General features: G+C 41.1%; 3 protein-coding genes and 1 non-coding gene across 5 annotated transcripts; 2 read left to right on the plus strand and 2 right to left on the minus strand.

Moving 5' to 3' along the window:
* Positions 1–408: 408 nt before the first annotated feature.
* cep97 (centrosomal protein 97) lies at positions 409–4,960 on the minus strand. Of its 2 annotated transcripts, XM_026144381.2 has the most exons (11): positions 4,805–4,960; positions 3,967–4,109; positions 3,697–3,855; positions 3,481–3,582; positions 3,269–3,382; positions 3,010–3,176; positions 2,746–2,907; positions 2,461–2,636; positions 1,713–2,358; positions 1,551–1,626; positions 409–1,455 (listed from the first exon to the last, which is right to left on the minus strand). In XM_026144381.2, the coding sequence occupies exons 1-11, from the start codon at positions 4,839–4,841 to the stop codon at positions 967–969; spliced, it is 2,271 nt and encodes a 756-aa protein (XP_026000166.1). In that variant the 5' UTR covers positions 4,842–4,960; the 3' UTR covers positions 409–966. The 2 variants fall into 2 exon arrangements, with proteins under 2 accessions (XP_026000166.1, XP_080147195.1); XM_080291069.1 differs by lacking the exon at positions 2,746–2,907.
* On the plus strand, positions 4,899–9,963 carry rpl24 (ribosomal protein L24). The gene is made up of 6 exons (XM_026144382.2): positions 4,899–5,436; positions 5,563–5,638; positions 6,289–6,399; positions 7,319–7,455; positions 9,612–9,675; positions 9,834–9,963. The coding sequence occupies exons 1-6, from the start codon at positions 5,432–5,434 to the stop codon at positions 9,912–9,914; spliced, it is 474 nt and encodes a 157-aa protein (XP_026000167.1). The 5' UTR covers positions 4,899–5,431; the 3' UTR covers positions 9,915–9,963.
* LOC113008545 (small nucleolar RNA SNORA23) lies at positions 6,626–6,806 on the plus strand. The gene has a single exon (XR_003270037.1). It is a non-coding gene; the product is annotated as a small nucleolar RNA SNORA23 (small nucleolar RNA).
* A 2,326-nt stretch (positions 9,964–12,289) lies between the features above and the next one.
* mpc2b (mitochondrial pyruvate carrier 2b) lies at positions 12,290–20,201 on the minus strand. Its single transcript, XM_026144383.2, has 5 exons — positions 19,821–20,201; positions 15,806–15,846; positions 15,316–15,400; positions 14,637–14,748; positions 12,290–13,340 (listed from the first exon to the last, which is right to left on the minus strand). The coding sequence occupies exons 1-5, from the start codon at positions 19,912–19,914 to the stop codon at positions 13,292–13,294; spliced, it is 381 nt and encodes a 126-aa protein (XP_026000168.1). The 5' UTR covers positions 19,915–20,201; the 3' UTR covers positions 12,290–13,291.
* Between the last annotated feature and the right edge of the window lie 212 nt (positions 20,202–20,413).

The raw sequence follows: 20,413 nt of genomic DNA on the forward strand, positions 1-20,413 counted from the left end.
TGGTCTAAACTGAAGTTTGTTAAATTTCAGAGATCCATTCATCTCAGAAGCATAAAGCATTTTGAATCCGTTCTTTTTTCTTTTTTTAGCAAACTTTATTTTTACTTTGGTTAGTTTTTTGTCAATGTGGCATGTATAAAATTTTCATTGTATAACTTTGTTGTTTATTGTACACTATACTGTTTTTATTCTTTATCCAGCCACTGTAGCACAAAAATTCCCTTGAGACCAATAAAGTATCTATTTATCTGTACTTGCATTATAGCTATGAGGTATAACAGATTATTTTAATGAACTGGAATTAGTGTAAATTCATTTACACTGATTTATTAAACATCTAAGAAATAATCACACAATAATGAGAATAACTTTAAATAAGACATTATAAAAATGAAAAGTAGATAGAAATTAGAAAATTACAAGTACATATTTATTTACATTTTTCACAAGATAGGGATACATGACATTTTTCTGTTGATTATCAGTTAATGCTGACCTGCAGTCAATACAAAGCAGGCCAGCCATCCACACTGGTTGGAACAACAGAGATATATAGTAAAGCATATGTGTCGTTACAAGTGCAATTCTTTAACACAGCAACTTCTACTTTTCCAAACAGTAGAAGTAACAGGTCACAACATGTCTGTCTTAGTAGGCAGAGGTAGTAACCTCTACTTTCACTTTACTGATACCTTCTTAAGTTACATCACATTCAGTGTCTTTACACAGAGAGGAAATTGTTCATTAATAAAAGAACGGATCAAAGTGTTGGAGTATAAAGAAGCACTAGAGCTACATTCAGAGGACTGTACTTGTTTCAATCTGGTTTTAGAGCTAAGACCACTGTTTTCTGGGTTATTAATTAAGATTACTGCAGAGAAAGATCTGTCTCTAAGCTTATGCTCAGTGTTAATTTACACACACTCAGTCAGTGGTTCTATACAGTTTTCTAACGGGTGAGGACTCTCAGGTAGAGCCAGGAGCTGATTCTGCTGCCTTCCCCATGGGGGAGCTAGTCTGTGCCACCTTGCTGGGTGATGCCGGTGAGGACGGCTGTGGCGTTTCTGTTCTATCGCTAACTGCCTCCTCTGCCTCCTCCCTCTGCTGTACAGAGGACAGATATTGCTCCAGCAGGCTGCAGTCTGCACTGTCTGCTCCATCGCTGCCATTAGCGAGGCCACTACAAACGGGGCTTAGCGCTCGCACTGTTTTCAGAGAGTCTGCTGTCCCACTGCTCAGGAAGCTGTCCTCTTGCGCCACCTGCTGATCGCAAGTCAACTGGAAGCCAGAGTCTGGGAAGGAGACATCTGTGCTGGGTGGGTTGGTGGTACTGGAAGCAACGGGTGGGGTGGCCTTGCAAAGTCCAGGGGATGAGATCTGAGCAGGGGTGGCGGCTTGCGTAACGACTGCCAGCTGCTGCTCCACAGACTGCTTCCACTGCTGCATAGCCTGGAACTACACACAAATCACACAGAACGTAAACTATGAATTTATGGACAGATTTCTTGAAACAATATTATACATATCTTACAATGTTAAACAGAAACTACCTCTTTCCATAGAAACTTCAAAGCTTCCTCCTGAACGAGCCTTTGCAGCCTCTCCTCCTCATACTGCTTCTGCACACTGCAAACAAACCAGATTCACTGTCACTGATTAACACCTATGCATCGCAGAAAGAGTATCACCAGTGCTGCTTGTCGGTCACTTACTGATCCAACTTCTCAGACAGGAAGAGGATGTGTTCCTGCATCCTGCGTAGACGGATTTCACTGCGCACCTCTCTGGCCATGGGGTGACAGCACCGCGTGTAATGGCCTCTCCACCAGGACTGTATTTTAATTGCAGCTCTGTCTGCTTCTGTCACACTTGATTTACTCTCAACTTCTTCCTGCTTCTGAGCTTCTTTCACCTCAGCTTTAACAAAATCACTATCTAGGTCATTCTGTAGAGTGCTAACTCTGACTCCTAGCAATCCACTAGATGTTGAATCTGTAGCAGAAATAACTTCTTCTCCTTCAAGCTTCTTTCTCTCGTGCTGCTCTACTGTGGGTGGATGCTGTGGATTGTTGGCGTTTTGCTTTTTGGACTGCGCTGGGTGCTTTGGTGCCAGGGAATCTGGCTCGAATGTCTCCGTCTCGTCCTCGCTGTCAGAGTGGGTCGATCGTGGCTCCAGATCAGGTGTGAAGGGGATGAAGGTGGACTCTGAAGAAAGTATGCTACTGTTGAGTTTGTCCTCACCTGTCTGCACATCCTCCAAATAAATTTGTTCCTCGCTGAGCCTTGGGCGACATACTATGGGCAGTGACGGATTGGAAAAGTCAGAGCTCACCCAGGTGTTAAACCGAACAACTGGCTCTACAGGAGAGCAGACAAATCAACGATTAGTGCTACAACCTAATTCAAATACATGATTCTCACTGGTCTTGGACCAGGGTGCCAGGCAGGCAGCCCTCTTACCTGTCTGCGGGACTGATGGAACAGCTGGTCCAGGTACAGTGATATTCTTCAACTCTCTGGCTCCCCCTTGTGGAACTCTATGTGACGGACTGTGACTCTCCACATCAAGCTGAGTTGGTCGAGGAGGACTGCGACAGCCTCCCCGGGTCTCCTCCAGCAGTTGTCTCTGATGAAACCTGAGACAGTTATGAAGGATTAAGAATGATGTGTGCTACCATGACCAAGAAGTGGATACTGGGTAATGATTTTTTTTCCCTTGCAGTTTATCTATATTAAGATTTCAACCTCTGTTTACTGAGAATCTTCTCCAATTTGGCATCCTCAGCTGTGATGGCAGGTGATGCCGTCACAGGGCAGACAGTGGCCAGGTACTGCAGCAGTTGAATGTGCTGCCCTGGTCGATATGAGCGACCTTTGCCCTGACTGTAGAGCCACTCAGCTTTCAGACTGTAAATTTAACAATAACACACAGCAAAAAAGAAAAAAAAAAGACACTCAGGCATTCTGATGCTTTTGTACTGATGATATTAAGCACGAGAATATACACACCCCTCTTTCTGTGTCACTACATAGCCATCCAGGACCTTCAGGCTCAGGCACCAACTCATGACATATGGCCGATAGTCGAAACCAGGCAGAGATGGGGTCGCCATAACACAAGGGTTGCTCATGATGGAAAGCTGCTCCAGCTCATGAAGTGGCGCCAGGTATGACATCTGGAGTAATCAGTTTATAGTCAGTCATAGTAATATTAGGTAATTTTAATATAACCAGTGTGACTGTATTAAATAAGGGAGAACATAATTACTTCATTAAGATCCCTAATCTCATTTTCTGCCAGGGAGAGAATAGATAATTGGGCAGGAAGGTGAGCGGGGACAGTTCGGAGTGTTGTGATGCTGTTTCCGTGAAGTAACAGAGTCTGCAACATTGACAGAAAATGATGCCGTCAAGAAAATCAACAATACCATTAATATAGGGCTAGTCTGAGCATATATTCAGAGGTCTCAGCACACTGACCTTTAGTGCCACCAGTTTGGTCAGATCACCAATGGCAGATATGTTATTGTCAGACAGATCCAAGTGTTGAAGAGAGACACAGTTGTTAAGTTGCTCAATGACCTGTGTGAAAGATTGCACAGTGGATTAAATATTTGTCATTACACATGGACTGAATTTGCTGTCAGTAAATTACAGGATCTGTGTAAAGGATGTTAAAATATCTCATATCCTCACCTTAATATTGTTGCCAGAGAGGTTGAGCCACTTTAGGTGAGGCAGATCTCTCAGCCCCTCAATGTAGCCTATACTGTTATTGGGAAGATTTAGGACTCTCAACTCTGTCAGCCGAGACACACCCATCATTCTCACCAGACGATTACTGGCTACAGACAGCTAAAGAAGGAAAAGAAAGAAAAGACATCAAATCATGAACTGGTGTGTGGTATCTGGACTCTAATGGCTGGGGAGATTATGAAGAAAATTTTAAACTAAAGGGTTTGTTACCTGCTGAAGGCCTGGATTCCTTTCTAGGTGGTCCAGCTTCATGATGTTGTTCCCGTCCAGGATGAGAGTGTGAGTCTCTTCTGAGCAGGTGAAACTGGGCTCCAACTTCTGCATACCTCGGGCTGAAAGATCCACCACAGGTCCTGGCAGGATAAAGAGATTCAGCAGACTTAAAAAGCACAATGTGGGTCTTGGTTTTCCATAAAGATATCTTGTGAAATCAGTCATGCACATTAAGTATATCTCATAAGTCAACAGCATTAGGCTTATCTTGAACCTGAACCTTTTTCCCAAATCCCAAATTTTGGTCAGTTTTTGTAGGCTACCCCTCTTGTACTCTACTAGAGGGTGGTGATGGGTTAATTATGGGCTACCCAGACTACTATAATAGCTTATGAATGGGTATAGAACTGTAACAACTAGCAACCTACCATGCAAAAAAAAATAAAATAAAAATCTTAGTTACAGTTTCTGGCAAGTCCCCTGAATTAGTTTACATAATCTTCTATTGATCACTGTCATTTGAAGGCTAAGAAGGTCAAGAAATCAAGCCTCTGCCCAGTGTGCCTGTCTGTCAACACCTGCAGAACCTAAATTTGTCCCAGACAACCTGGTTTCATGTTTAAGGTTTCGGAAAACTTTGCTAAAACTTAATTTACAAATATGCCAGAAAAGGACTGACGCGTGATGTTTTAATGCTCATGAAAGGTGAACTAGCTAACGACAGCACTCTGTAGTGTTCTCCCGTTAACCTCCGCCGGTGAGAAACATCTTCCTATGGGCTACCTTTCAAAGGAATATTAATATGTTTGACTAAAATAGATGACCGACTACTTACCAGCATTTCTATCAAACTGTAAATCTGATACACCCATCCTATCGACCCAGACCACAGCTAGCGTTAGCTGTAGTAGGAAAGACAAGAAGCGTCTGTGTGTTGTCAAACTGCGTAATCGAGGGGCTCTGGGATTTGTAGTTCATAAAGGATGTCTCGCCCCTTGCAACGTTGCGTCTATGGAAGTCGAAAAGACTACAATTATCCTACAGCGCGCTAAGGTTGCTGAAACGCGCCAGCCAGATTTAAGCAAAGAATAAAGAAGGGAAACATTAACGTTAATAGGAAAAATGCGTCTGAAGTGACCATAGTTATCTCATATTTCATTTTAGAGTGTTTAATACGCTGCTGTTGTGTATTATTAAGCCAAGAGCAGCTAGCTAATTGCTTGCTAGGCAACCGTCTAAATGTGACGTCACCATTGTGCTGCTGGTCAATGTATAAATTTGACTAAAATATTTTTATAATAGAAAAAAATATATCGTATAGGTTCACTGATTTTAAAGCATTACTGAAACATTAACGGTCAGAATTTTTAAATTTGTTCACAAATATCAATCTCGTAGTCAGTAAATTCCGTTTCCGCATCCGTCATCTTTCTTTCCGGTTTTGTGCCCTCTCGTAGCCATCATGAAGTGAGTGTATGCAATGCTATCAAATGCCATCTCAGTATTTAAATAAATACTTTAAGGATGATAAGTGCATTGAAAGAAACTATGTACGGTTCTCTTTCGCTGATGATCTGTATTTGTCGTTTTCAGGGTCGAGTTGTGCAGTTTCAGCGGGTATAAAATATACCCCGGCCATGGCCGCCGATACGCCAGGATAGACGGGAAGGTAACTAGCTGGCAAAGTCCGACACCGGTTTCTTCTCGCTCTGTCCCAAAACTATTTTATGAAGATCACTTTACCGGCTCAGCATTAAATATCCCCTGTGAATGTGATTTAAAATTTGTCTATTGAAAGACACACTCACAACGGGCCCAATTGAGTCCTGTATAACCCGCTAATGTTAGCAGCTAAACGATAGCATTTTTAGGTTCAGCCACACGGGTGTATTTGACTGCGATAGTATTATGATAGATAACAGTCATAGAGACCTATAGGCTCTGTTGACTGTGACTTGTTCTGAAAAGAGCCTACAGGTGTTTTAGATAAAGTGTCATTTATTTGTGTAAGTACATCTAGGAGAAAACAAGATGCATAAGTATGTAGCTTCACTCAAAATGTGGCTCTGTCCTGAGCTGTTGCCTACTACTTATAATTAATGCAGTTAAATTTCGTTATGTATCAAGTTTATGATACTTGTGAACAGTTCCACAATGCAAGGTGTGCTTTAGATTCAGTTTTGTCACATATGACAGACTGCTGTCAGCATCCAAAGTCAGTTTGTAGCTCAGGTGGATAGTACAGGGTGTAATTGTCGTAATTAAAGGCAGACATGAGTAACATTCGGTTATTTAATTATTTATTTTTGTCTTTGTTAGGTGTTCCAGTTTTTGAATGCCAAGTGCGAGTCTGCCTTCCTGGCCAAGAGGAACCCCAGACAGATCAACTGGACTGTGCTGTACAGACGCAAGCACAAGAAGGGCCAGTCTGTAAGTACAATCCTGTATATGAGTTCATCATTTATATTTGTTTACAAGGAGACTGAAGTGAAAATGTAGCTATTTTTCCATGGCAGACAGACTTTGTGGGTCCAGCAGTTAATTGCTGTGTTGATACTGGTCATTTGTGAAACAGATAAACTAATCTTAGCTATTAGATATAAAAGTAGATCGTCACATTTACTCAAGCTCCAATTTATACATCAGACTGGCTGCGGGTGGATGGTGTGCACGGTGTTGGTCCGTGTTACGTGTTGTTGCTCAACTGTGTTTTGCAGACTGAGCAGCAGCGCTCACTCCACACCTGCAGCCACAGAATATCTGGAGATCATAGTACTGGCCTTTGACGTCTTTGCAGACATATTCTCATCGGTCAGCCTCCAAACTCTCCAACATGCTGACAGTTGCTACCTGTGGATGGATTGTGTGTAGTCCTGTTAAAGTAGTTCAAGGATTTGGTGTTGGCTTTGTGAAATTTAAAGGCAAACATAAGAAATGTGTTTTGTTTACAATATGCTGAGTTATTAAAACTTCTGTTACTCACCATTGCTGTAGCATGACAACGTATTTTACTCAATTTATCTCAGGTTTTTAGATTTTCATGGTTACAGCTTTTGACTGTTACGGTTCCTATGGATGGTGATGCATCAGAAAACACGCAAAACTGACTTGTTGGATGGCTAGACACATGCTTTAATACTGATTTTGCCATGCCTTAGATGGCAGTTTGAGAAAATTGGTTAATAACTGTTCATTTATGACTGCAACCACCCCTTTGGCGGTGTAGACTAGAGTAAATATGTAGACACATTTCCTTTCAGATAGATTAGCCACTCATTTCTTTGTGACTAACATGAAAAACCATTATTTTTTTAAGTAAACCAATGTATTGTATTTTTTTTTTTAACAGGAAGAGGTGGCAAAGAAGCGTACCCGCCGTGCAGTGAAATTCACGAGGGCCATCACTGGCGCCTCCCTGGCTGAGATCATGGCCAAGAGGAACCAGAAGCCCGAGGTCCGCAAGGCCCAGAGGGAGCAGGCCATCAGGTAAGAGGACAAAGTACCCTGTGTACCTCTTTTTTTATTTATTTTTTTTGTCTTTTTTTTTTTTTTAGTCTTGTGATCTTGAAGGTGATAAAATTGTGTCAGAGTATTATTCGGAATAAAGAAGGGTTGGATTAGAATCCAGTGTAGACGATATTGGCCGACTTGCCCAGAGGTTGCATTGGGCATTTTATTGGTTTCATATTTTTAAGAATGAGATTTAATTGTGTTAGTTTTCATTAAAAAAAAAATAGAATTTAATAAAACAGGAGAGTGCCTTTATGAGGGCATTGAAACGCTGACTGCAGGGACTTTTCATAGTAACACAGCAAGAAACAAATGATTTTCTTTGTTTCCCCCTGCAGGCTTAGCTGATACACAAACACAGCAGTCAAATATAATCTGAGTGAACATTAATCTGGGGCTTGCTTCAGCATAATTAAAATAAAGTGAATTACAGGGTGTTGCAGCACTTCCTGATTTAATTCTATTCTGCAGACTGAGTCCACTCTGCTGCTACACTAGACACTTAAATTCCTGATATTCATTACTTCAGGATTAGTTTTATCATCAAAGAACACATCTAACATTACTGAGTGATATTAGCAAAAGTCTCTGAATGCTTCTGGTCCTTTAAACACTCACCGAACAGTCAGAAAACCCCCAATATGAACTCCTGCATGAGAGAACAGCTGCACCTATGAACCTGAACTGATCACAAACATGCTGTATTTAAGCTTAATGTTATTAAAAACAAGAAAATACTGATGCTGCCACCGTCTTTAGATTGTTTTTTAAAGTTGTTGGTATTCTAGTCCAAGAAAATGAGGAAGCCTTTAGAGTTGCAACACTTAATCATTGATTGGAAATATTCAGTAAAAACAGCTTCTGATCAGCCTGTCAGTGTAATCAGTCACTGTAAATAATTACTACAGTGAACACTTTAATAGCACTTCAAGTTCACTTTGTTATTCCAGTCATAATAAAATACGATTATAAAGCATGTTTCTCACAGTGAGTGGCGCAAAAAGGGCTGAGGTCATGAGGAGCAACCAATGCTCAAGTTAAAAATAAAGTATTCAAATACATACCGTATTTCCCGGACTACAAAGCGCACCTGAATATTAGCCGCACAAGCTAAAATCAGGGGAAAATCCTGTTTTGTACATACATTAGCCGCACCTGACCAAAAGCCGCAGGTGTTTCAATGTTGACTTATCATATGTAAGAGAATATGCACAAAGCGAATTGTCAGGAAAGAGATGGCTGTTTGGAGACACACCCCTTTTATTAATATTTTGAAAAACAAGTTATGGGTACATATTTGCACATGTGCTGTGCTTCATAAATGAGTAACAAATGTAGTACATAACAGTAACCCAGAAAAATAGATTCGGACTACCTTTTAGGCTCAGGTGCAGTGACACTGCTTTAACAAGAAGAAAAGTCAGTGATTCACCACCATCTTCCTGCGCACTAAAACCACCAAAGTCCTCTTCTCCAGTGTCGGAAACGAACAGGCTCAGGATGGCTTCGTCATCCACTCTCAGCTTCTTTCCTTCGTTGTCACTTTCAAAACCAAAGAAATCCTCATTGTCAGTGTCGGAGTCGAACACCCTCTGAAGGGCCGTGGCGGTGTCCTCCTCTTCATCATGCAGCAGTCCAGCCCTTCGAAATCCGTTGGTGATCATGGATGTTTGCGCACTTTTCCACGCTGTCAGGATCCACCGGTGGAGTTGAGCACAACTTGCTTTTCGCAAGTTTATCGCCGCTCGTCATCCACGACTCCAGCTGAACGCGTAGCGCTACTTTGAAGTTTGTTTTTCGCGCTACTTGTACGGCACTATGTTGCCTGGCGGATGGACATGTGACCAACATACCACTCTTGAACCCCGATCCTTCCGCCAGGCAACGTAGTGCCGTACAACAGCGGAACAAACAAAACAAATCGTCTTACGATATCACAAAAATCTTGGACAATCTATAGAAAAGCCGCACCTGACTAAAAGCCGCAGGGTTCAAAGCTTGTGCAAAAAGTAGCGGCTTATAGCCCGACAATTACGGTACATTAAAAAATTATATAAAGAAATTGTTGTTTTTAATTTTTTTTGGTCACTTTGATTGGTTTGGACTAAATTTGGTTCTCTTTGTTCTCTCAGAGCTGCCAAGGAGGCCAAGAAGGCAAAGCAGGCTGCAAAGAAGCCTGCTGCAGCACCTGCAAAGGTAAGAGCCAGTGCTCTGTGTTGAAGTTATTCAATAAGATGTCAAAACAAGTTTTTAGTTTCCCCACTGCATGCTCTTCAGGCTTCACTCGATTATTCAGCAACTTAATTCAAAGTTTTTCTTTGTGCAAGAACTTAGTTGATTTTCTTCTCCCATAGGCCGCTGCTAAGGCTGCACAGAAACCCAAGATCGCCAAGCCCATGAAGGTCAGCGCACCTCGCGTCGGTGGAAAACGCTAAACCTGACTCGCTGTTTATGGTTGTGAATAAAAATTTTGGTTGACCAACATTTATGCTCTGATTTTCGTATTTATTTGACAACTTTACTGAAGCCCAGGCAGCCCAACGTTTATGTATTTAAATTTATTTTTGTGACAATGAGCCTCATTTCCAAGTTCCATGAATTACAGTATTTGAATATTTTGTTTCAACATGATGGGACCATCATAGTGTCGTGGACAAACTCTTTTGGTGTTGTGGCAGGAAGGACATTCAGCATTAACTGGGTGACTCCTGGGAAATAACTGGACAGCTGAAAGTAGCTTGTGGTGTCAGGATGGTGCTAAAGATTTTACCCCAGCAGCCAGGTTAACCTGTAACAGGAAAGACATGGGTGTAAATACAAATAGCAGTAATGATCTCATTAGGTTTAGTGGTGCATAATTGGAACAGAGCTATTGTCAGGACTACCACTGTTCCTGCTTCATTTCAAACAGTCTGTTCAGGTAGTCTCAGGAGCTTTGAAGGAAAGGACTTTGTTTTGTGAAAAAATTTCAGCTCCATCCATGAGGCTGCTTTAATCCCAAAAACATCTTCACTAAACTTTAAAGTCCAGTTGCTTTCTTTCCAAGCTCCTGAGACTACTGTGATCTGGATGACTGATAACCTACACAGACATAAGATTATGTTCAGATTATTTACCACAAATAACCTGATATGAACTGAAAAGACATGTTAAGTAAGATTAGCACTTGGCTTGCCTCACTCATTAGATTTGTTGAGCCTGTTTTGAATGGCAAAAAAGTTAAATGACCTCATAGCCATCCTACTCTGACCTTTGTAAACGCCTAATAACACCGGTGAGCGGGATCTAAAGTGGCTCAGGTGGTGCAGGGTGTGTGATCTCTTTCAGATCACTGAATGCTGTCCACACAGAACTTTGCCTTTAAACAGAGCTAAACGGGTTTTTTTTTTCTTCAATCTTTCATCACACGGCTCCGAAGCTGTTACAGAGTTGTAGTTCACAGTGTAAACAGAAGGGGGAGTTTTTGTTTCATCTTTATCACCTCTCAACCTGAGCTCATCTTATGCAATTAAAGGTGTTTATACTGATGACCCCAGCTCACACCTTTATGCAGTCAGAGAAACAAATGGAGCAAAGCTCTTCCTGGTGACTCAGAAATGATTCAGTGACTGATCAAGTGTTTGAAGGACATTTGCAAGTTTTTATGGCTGCTGCTTTTGTAATAATTAAGCTATGGTTATTTTGATTAGTTTAATTATTATTCAATAAATGTTAATCATGTGAAACAAAGATCCTCAGTGCTTACTAGGTTTAAGTGGTACTTTAAAGCTGAACTTTCACATAAGCAAAACATTTTTTTACTGTTATAGACGTGGAAAAAGGAAATGTTCATGCTGGGTGATCTTTTGCCTTGAAAGTGAGTTGCCTGAGTAACGGAAAACAGTTTATTAGGTACACAGAAATAGTTGGATCTCATTTTGTCTCCAGAACTGGAGCTGGAAGCATTCCTCTGACATTTTGGTCCATGCTGATATGATAGTGTCAAACAGTTGCTGCAGATTCGTCCATGATGCAACTCTTGTGTTGGATTGAGCTTTCTGACATCGAGAGTTATCCTGCTGGAGGCAGCCAGGTGGACACACTGTGGTCATATAGGGACAGACATGGTCAGCAACACTACTCAGGTGCTATAAAGAGTGATCACTTGGTACTGAGGGGTCCATCACACCATCAAAAGCCAGAAGTGTGGATATAAGGCATGGTGGATGCATGCTTTCAGGTCGTTTAAGCAAAATTGACCCTACTATCTGGATGTTGCAGCAGAAATCAAGACACAGCAGGCTAAGAAAAAGGTTTCCAGTTGTCTATCATCCAATTTTAGTCATGCTGTTTGAGTTTCATTTGAATTATTGTTGCCTTCCTTTCAGCTGGAAGCAGTCTGGCCATTCGCCTTTGACATCAAAAAGGCATTTTCACCCAGGGAACTGCTGCTCACTGTGTATTTTCTTTCGAAAACTTGGAGGTGGTTGAGGAAAATTGCCAGTAGATTAGCACTCAAACCACGCCTCCTTCACAGTCACTTAAATCACCTTTCTTCCAAATTGTGATGCTCAGTTTGAACTTCGTGAGGTCGGCCATGTTTACATGCCAAAATGGACTGAGAATTAGCCATGTGATTGGCTGATTAGATGAGCAGTTGAACATGTATACCTAATACAGTGGCCCCTGAAATATACATTCCTCCACAAATGGTGGATCCCATCATTCCAGCTGTTCTTAGAGGAGCACTGTAATAAGTGAAGCGATGTTAGTGCGGAAAAATGTTGATCTCTTATTATTCTTAGTCAATGCTAAAAATTTAAATCAGCTGTAGGCATCAAACCATATTTATTAGCATTAGACAGTCATCACAGAGCCATAACGATCAATCCTCAAAAGTGCCATTTGTTCAAACAGTCTAATTAATTGTTAGCACTAATTATTGCTAAATTAGTCAGGGGTTAATTTATACAATGGGAAGACCTCAAATAATTATTGTTACACAAAAACTATAAAACACCTTCATCAGAACAACAATTTTGATAATAGAGCGCTGTTAGTGTGTCAGTACGTGCTACCAATCAAGACAAGGCTTCAGAGGTTAAATATGTTGCATTAGGTAAGTATTCCTGAAACACAATTAGAAAATAACAGTATCTTCCTATACAGTTTTGACTGCAAATTTTTAATCAAGTAATTCATAAATCAACATTTGAGTTCACACAGATTTAAAGTCATTAAATGGAAGAAATCGTTACACGGTAATCAATGACAATTTAATGATCTCAAGTGGGACATGATGATCAAATTATAAATAAATCAAAAGGTTAAGTGCAATGACATCCTTAATTTCATCTGGACACATTCCTTAAACCATGTTCAACACAACTCTAAGAGTTACATGTTTCGTTTTTTTGGGAATTGTCTGCCTGAGGTACTGATTGCTACACCTGAAAAATCGATGATGGAAAAGGCAAAGACCTCCCAGCAAGTGTGCAAGATATAAAGCATGAACTTAAATTAAACACTGTACAATCACAGAACGTGTTGAACAAGAAGTATTTGTGCGTTGATGACCATTCTTGAGCGTGTGTTGACTACAGTTTAAAAAGAAAAAAGCAAAAAAAAAAAAGCTTTGTTTTCCTTCCCTCCCTCAGCACACCCTGAGGAAATGTGAAACTTAAAGAAAAGTGCATATTTCCAACAGGGACAACAGGCTTAATGTGGTAGAACAATGGTTATTATGGCATGGATGTTACGGAGACAGCATGGTGTGATGTCGAGATGATAAGAAGTCTCCCTTTTAGTCCGCTGCAATGGAGCGTCGATACACTCAGGACTCCGCAGCCTGTTTGGCCTCCGCCTTCTTATCCTGCTCGTACCTGTTAGATGATTAAAAACAAACAAACAAACAAACAAACAAAGTTTAAATTGCCTCTTAACTAAAAATAGTGTTCCATGTTAACTATGGCCAAAGCTTCAGATAAGGACCATAAAATAATCCCAGTGAGCTCAGATGTCTGCTGAAGAAACTGACCAATCAGATGAAAGTGGGGCTTAAAGAGACAGGAACTCAAACTTTCAGAGAGACCATGAACTGATGTGCTGCATCAAGTACTAGCTGAACGTGAAATAATAATAAATAAAATATAGAAATCGTGCAAAGCTACTTTGGTAGAGTTCTAGAATACAAATAAAGATACTTTCAGCTGCTCCCTTATTTCCCAAGGGAGTACCACAGAGGAAGGATCCACCGATTCAACGGCGGATGCCTTCCTCACACAACCCTCCCATTTGTCCAGGTATGGGACCATCACTAAGAGTGCAATAGCTTGTGATCCCCCCCCCCCGACTGGCTTTCGTGTCTCCTCTTGGGCTTGAACTGGGATATTGTGGATGTGCCGGGAAGCTATGTTCACTAAAACACTAAAAATCTAGTGGTATGAATACTTAGCAGCAACTCATCTCAGCGAAGGGACTAGTTTGTGTAGCAAAACTGAATTCCAAGAATCACTTGACTGATACACTACTGTGCAAAAGTCTCAAATCAAGTCATTTTTAAAAACTTGTTTCCGATGAGCTAAACTTTCCTGTAATTTTTTTTTTTAAGTCCTGTTGAGCAATAGTTCTCCAGACTTTGTGAAGGTCTTTCAACATTGTTGAGACAGGTTTTTGCTGTCTCAGCAAGTGGTGTTGGAGATCTTGCCAAAATTTAATAACAGTGCAGAAAAGTACAGACTGGCCTCCCCAGTCCAAAGAAGAGATTTGAATATCCTTCACAAAGCCTGGGGAACTATTCCTGAAGACTACTTAGATAAATGAGAAGAAAGCTGTCAAAGAGAGTTCAGTGTGTGTTGAAGAATAAAGGTGGTCTTAACAAATATTGACTTGTAATTGAACTCTCCTCTGATAGAGTTCAGCTGACACTAGAAAGCAAAGCACACATGAAGACTACACTACATTATACATTCACTATAGCTACAGCACTCTAGGGTCAAACATTAACATGCCTGCATGATTTCATATCAGTAATGATTAAGAAATAAGCACTCTACATAAGGCTACTGTGCAATTATCTTGCATTCCTTATTATAACTAATCTTTAAAATGCTTCTAACAGTGATTATGAGCTCATGTAACCCACTGGCAGAAACATCATTTACTGTGCATTCACACACCTCCAGATCCTGTAAAGCTGTGAGGCTCCGGCACTGCCGACAAAGAAGTTGACAGCAAACAGGTTCCAGTTTTTCGGGATGATAACCAACGAATATCTGGACCAGATGAGCCCTGATGGAGAAACAGAACAGGAGGAGTGAACGTGACGCACACTGATGGTACACCAGGGTCACTCCTCAGGACAGAGTCTGTGTTTTGGCCAAAGAGTCGCAGATAAGATTTGTTTGAAGAGACATAGTGCAAAAAAAAGTGGAACAAAACAGGCGACCTTTAACACAGATTGGTTAAAAAAATAAAAAATAAAAAATGAATATGGAAAAACCTGAAAACTGAACAGAGATCAAGTAACGAGATGTGAAATGTACAACAACAACTCAAGGCAGAGCTTAAGAACTACAAACTATGCATTACCTCTTTCAAAGTTTAAACCAGGATTAAGTTTCCAGTTAACCTTTTACTCACTGAAAACCCTAAATTAAGAAAAAGACTCAAAGGTGTCGACCAGCTGTGAACTCTGCCCAAGGGGAATATTCTGCAAAAGCCCCAGAGAAAGACTTACCAGGGAAACTTTTCCATTAAACTGTCCATTGTCTCGCACAAAACCCATTTGGATGTACGTACGCGTTTATTCCAAACTGACACATTATGAAGTCGACTTGAGTTTCGGTGTCGTCTCACCTGTGGCCGTCAGCACTGCAGACTGAGAGGTACTGAGTTTGTCTGCTGGTCGAGTCATATCAGCCAAACCAGCTCCAACCAGACCCTGTAGAGAAGAGACTGATGTATTTACTCCATTAATGATCAGTCAGTTTTAAATGAGAATCCCAATAATCACACAGTGGTAGTGACAGGTTTTTAAAAAATAAAATATTCTGGAATAACTATAGACCCATAAAAAACAAAACAAAAAAAACATCCAAATAACACAATCTTCTTATTGACAGAACTGCCACGTGTGACAAATTTCATCCGAAGGAGTCAAGAGTTAACAAGGGAACTACTTGTGTCAGATAATGTGCGAGCTACAGGGTAAGAGGCTTAACTGCTGACTGTCTGCTGATGAGGTGCGGATAAAGGCATGCTTGGTAGCAGTTTTAAATAAATCATATTTTTAAAGTCTGTCTGCACTTTATGCTGTGGCTTACGAGCTGGGTGAATGTGCACTTACCCATTTAAACACTGGGGCCCAGAAGAAAACAGTTTTCGGACCTACAGAAAAAACAAAACATAAAATCACACCGTTTAGTTTTCCAGAGGTAACCAGCTTTCCCACAGTATTAACCATACACAATACATTTGAGGATAAATAAAAGCTCCTGATATGAAGGCTGTTTCTCTTATAGAAAATTATACAATGACAACCCAGGTTTGAGCTCATTTAGAAACTGGTGGTTGAGGGGTGGAAAATAAAAACACATAAATAAATAGCTACAGCACAGAAGTGTTATATTTTGGTAGTGATACTGCATCATCTCGTGTACCACCCTCCTATTAATTGAGCAGACTTGTATTAAATAAGCAAACATATGACACTTATGCTGGCATAAGTGGTTGCTGGTTGGCCAGAGCTTGAGGACATCGCACACTCACGACTACTCCTGACTGCAAGGCGATTGCACAGGTCGCCTTTTTTCAGGCAGGATGCTGTCAGCTCAATCCACTCTGATTTTCAAATGTTTGCAAATAATCGCTGTCTAATTTATAAATGCAGAAACTGCTAACATGTTGCCATCACTCTGAATACGTTCCTGCTAGCATCAACTGGCTGCCAGCTAGTTGCATTCTGTTTATGTTTCAATAGAAGAGGAAGGCTGCTGAGCGTAAATGCAGTGGTCAATATGAATTTCTATTTATGCAGTCAGCAGGAGATATGGGATGTTTGACGATTTATCGCAGTTAACTGCCGAATTATCAGAAACAAACTGCGTGTAATTGCCAACTTGACCCCATTCAGTTGCAGGCTGATCGACTGTCTTATGGCAGATTTAATCACAACTTTATCTTATTGACTAAAACAGATATTGAAAAAGGTAAACTTTGACACAATTTGCATTTAACAAAAATTTGTTAAACTCACTATGAGTTACTGCAGTACTCAACATATCGCAAAATGTTAGAGACCACAAGAACCTTGTAACTGGAGAGAAGTACTGCGATAACATTGTATTGAGGGGTGTCTGGAGATTTTCATCACCAACAGTATCACCGTTACACATTTTGTCCACAGGAAAATACTGTGAAGCTGACTTTTACTCTCTGTGCTCACAAAAAGATAATTTGTGTCAAGAGGATTGATAATAAAAATGTTCTGTTCTGTTTCTATACTTTCATATATTTTGGGTGGTCAGTTATCAAGTTTAAATGTCACTTTATAAACAAAACCAATTCAGAGATCAGCACATTAATAGATTCTGAAAGCAACAACTAGCTGCCGTCCTTAATGTAATAAAAGACCATGTGATAACATTGCCACAGTTTTTTTTTTTGTTTTTTTTTTTTAAAATAGCAATACCTTTACACCTTTGAACTCCTGTCAAACAAATACCACCTCAACAACCCTGATGCAATCGTGGCGTTATTACATCAGAACTGGAAAGCAGCAACAGAAAACATCAGATGATCAGGACATCACAGCACTGGCTGTTAACACTCAAAATATAATGCTCGTATTTGAGCTCACTGAGTTTTTCCTGCTTAAGACATCCAAGCTCTGGAAGAGTGAAAAGCTCAAATCAAAACCACACCAATGGATCTGAGTGTCACAGATCAGACACTCGGTGTCTGTGAGCCACTGGGAGGAGACTCACAAAGACTTAATTAGCCACAGCACAGTGAAGAAAAGCTGCTGGTCTGGAATCAGCATTCCCAGCAGCGCTGCGGGGCAAAACAGAAACTAGAGCGTTTGTGGCTGCCAATCATCTTTGAGGGAGTTGGCTTTTGTCTCCACCCCTTCATACCTGATCAGAAAAGTTGTCCTTGACAATCCCGGAGCTCCAGTACCCTCTCAGACAAATCTAAGACCAGTATCACCAGTGACACTAGTTACTCCTTAACCAAGATCCCTTTAGATAATATCAAGTGTCCTCAATACATAAGCAAGACTTACGAGAAACACCTTCAGTTTAGTTTGTGCTTCAAATGAGAGCTAAAGATTTTAGCACAGTGTTCTGAAGGGCATTGCTGCTTAATTATAGTGTGTTATACTCGTAGGCGATTCTTCTGTATTTATACTACCCTGACTGATAAATAGTGACAAAATATACCTTCATGAGGGAAAGTGGGAGGTGAGTGCACAAATACCAGAAATGTTCAGTGTGCATTGCAACTCACTGGATAAGGATGATATAGACATGGCCAAATTTGTTATTGGGTCTGGTTTTATTTAGAGTTTATCGTCATCTTTAAATCGTTAAAAACAAAACAAAGAAACAAACAACAAAAAAACACCAAAACTGTCAAATAGAAATATGGAGCTACCAATTATGGGGGTCCCCTTGAGAAGAATAATCGAGCATCTAAAAGTAGTCAAGTTTATTCTACACCTCCTACTTCACTCTGCTCAGTGTAGGTGCCGCACGGCCACGCTCCTGGAAATCTAGTCTGTTCTGAGAGGTTAGCCAGCATGATAAAAACAAACAACAGTGATCATGTTGTCCCCAACAAATCCCTTTAAGAACAAACTGTTGCCTCCAACTTTCTCAGCACGGCCTTTAAGTTAGGTGTGTGGCAAATTTGTCGGGGGACAAAACAAGTGGGTGCCAAAATCTGGATTTCAGCTGTGCAGAGCATAGATTTGATTGAAGTGAGCTGTGTTTGTGTCCCTGCTGTGCTTGATACCAGGCACACAAAAAAGTAAGTTAGAACAGTTTTATTTGCAGATTTAGCAAGGATCATATCCAGGATACCTGAGCACAAAGAAGGAGGGGTGTCACCAAATAGAAACATTACCCACTTTATCCAAGCTCAGATGATGTGCAGCAGTAACAAGAGGATACCGCATTCAAAAATAGAAGTAATCCACAGGGTCTTTAGCTGCCCTGATGCATGCAACTCATGCATTACATTTTAAGAGTAAGTATGCAGATTCGGCACTGAAATAAGGAGGTGCTGCTGAAACAGCTGGCTGCATCTGGATTACGTTGAGACAGCTGCTTATTCTTTGAGGCACTGCCAAACAAGCTGCTGGGAGGACATGGTCACTGTTCCATTTATCTCGGAAGTTTTATGCCAGAGCATGATGTCACTCCTGAGTTTAAAACTTGCCAGTTGTAAAGCCGGAAAAGCGAGGATCTGTTTTTCTACCCTGCGAGGTAGAGCAATTCATTCATCACTAGCTAGTGCACGTTCATAGATAGAGCTTGGTCTGTTCCCTGTATATTAAGTCACAAACACACAACACTTACAGTACACAAGCCAAGTTTTACTAATTTTTTTGTCCACTGTTGTAATGGTGGACCATAAATTAGGCCAACCTTTTAAGTTGACTGGAGGGCATTCCAGCTGAAACTTCCATCTTGGAAGTCAGCATTTCTGATTTCAGATGGAATGGAACATATCTGTGATTCACAGTAAAGTAGATAAATAACAGAAGTAAAGCCTGAACAGAAAAAAGTAGCAGAGAGCATAACGGGTTTTTTACTTCTGCAATCAAACAGATTTTGACCTTCCACCAAAAGAAGAAAATCAGTTTTTGTGCAAGTTGGGCTTAATTTATTCAAAACCAAGTTACGACCAGGAAGCAGCATGAACTTCTGTTTAGCCAACCTTAACTATATGAAACCAATCAGGCTTACATTCATAGTCACTCTCCAGAGGCACAATACTACTTTTCTTATCAAACCGAGCATGCGACTACATAGTTTAGTGATAAAGGACTGATTGAAATGCACAGTTAAACACCCAGAACGCGATAAACTGAATGAAAGTGGGTTTGGCTTCCTCCACAGACCGAGGTTCTTGGCTCAGCCCGCGTTATCCCGGAAGGTTACAGATTACACTGACAGCGCAAACACAATTAATTTCATGCAGCTCGGGCATCGGCGCAAGAGGTGCTACTGTGATCCCTGAACGATGCGGTGCAGAAAGGTCAGTGCATCCTCATCCCATATCACGGCTGGACAGGGCGGCTGCGGTCACCCACCTCCCAATACCAAACAAACTCATTACGGTCAACTGTGTCTTACCTGCCGGGTGGTTGTACACAGGTCTCAGCTTGGCGGGCAGCATGTGCTCGATCCTGTCCAAAATCCTGTGATAGGACGCTCTGAGCGCAGCCATGATGAAGGTGTTGATAATGAATGCGAGAGATGAGCGGAAACTTAGCAGCAAGCTCGCAAAACTGTTAGCTCGGCGAGTAGCTAGAGACCTTTAAAAGCTGTTTGTGAGATTTAGATACGGCTCAGAGAGGATCCTGCTGTCGACCTTCTCCCGGTGGTACTGTGACCGCTGCTAATGGTGCTAACTGTCAGTAGCTTCTCCCACTCTGACACGACGAGGTGACTTTCTGTACGATGCAACCTACCGCGTGACGGCGGGGCTATAGGTTTGCGCTATTCTCATTGGGCACTGCGGTCATACCCATGATGTGATTGGTTTACACAGGCCTGTTAGGTTATTGGCACAGTTTGTGCCAACTGGGTGGAGCTAAAAGTAAGAACAAGTGGAAGAAACATTGGACCAGACGCCTGGTTAAAGAAAATAGTAATGATGAGATATTGTATTTTATGCTTGAGGGCCAGAGAATGTTTAACAGGAGGGAAAAACCTTAAAGGATAGA

Source organism: Astatotilapia calliptera, chromosome 16, assembly GCF_964374335.1.
Source record: "Astatotilapia calliptera chromosome 16, fAstCal68.1, whole genome shotgun sequence".
Lineage (NCBI taxonomy): Eukaryota > Metazoa > Chordata > Actinopteri > Cichliformes > Cichlidae > Astatotilapia > Astatotilapia calliptera.

Coding starts and splice junctions, on each gene's coding strand:
- cep97 (XM_026144381.2), bottom strand. CDS start 4,841: ATGGGTGTATCAGATTTACAGTTTGATAGAAATGCTG. Junction 2,908..3,009: donor GTAGTGACACAGAAAGAGGG/GTGTGTATATTC, acceptor TTAAATTTACAG/TCTGAAAGCTGAGTGGCTCT. Junction 1,627..1,712: donor CTGTCTGAGAAGTTGGATCA/GTAAGTGACCGA, acceptor GTTTGTTTGCAG/TGTGCAGAAGCAGTATGAGG.
- mpc2b (XM_026144383.2), bottom strand. CDS start 19,914: ATGGCTGCGCTCAGAGCGTCCTATCACAGGATTTTGGACAGGATCGAG. Junction 15,847..19,820: donor TGTGTACAACCACCCGGCAG/GTAAGACACAGT, acceptor TTTTTTCTGTAG/GTCCGAAAACTGTTTTCTTC. Junction 13,341..14,636: donor CAGCTTTACAGGATCTGGAG/GTGTGTGAATGC, acceptor ATCATCTAACAG/GTACGAGCAGGATAAGAAGG.
- rpl24 (XM_026144382.2), top strand. Junction 5,639..6,288: donor ACGCCAGGATAGACGGGAAG/GTAACTAGCTGG, acceptor TGTCTTTGTTAG/GTGTTCCAGTTTTTGAATGC. Junction 6,400..7,318: donor AGCACAAGAAGGGCCAGTCT/GTAAGTACAATC, acceptor TTTTTTTAACAG/GAAGAGGTGGCAAAGAAGCG.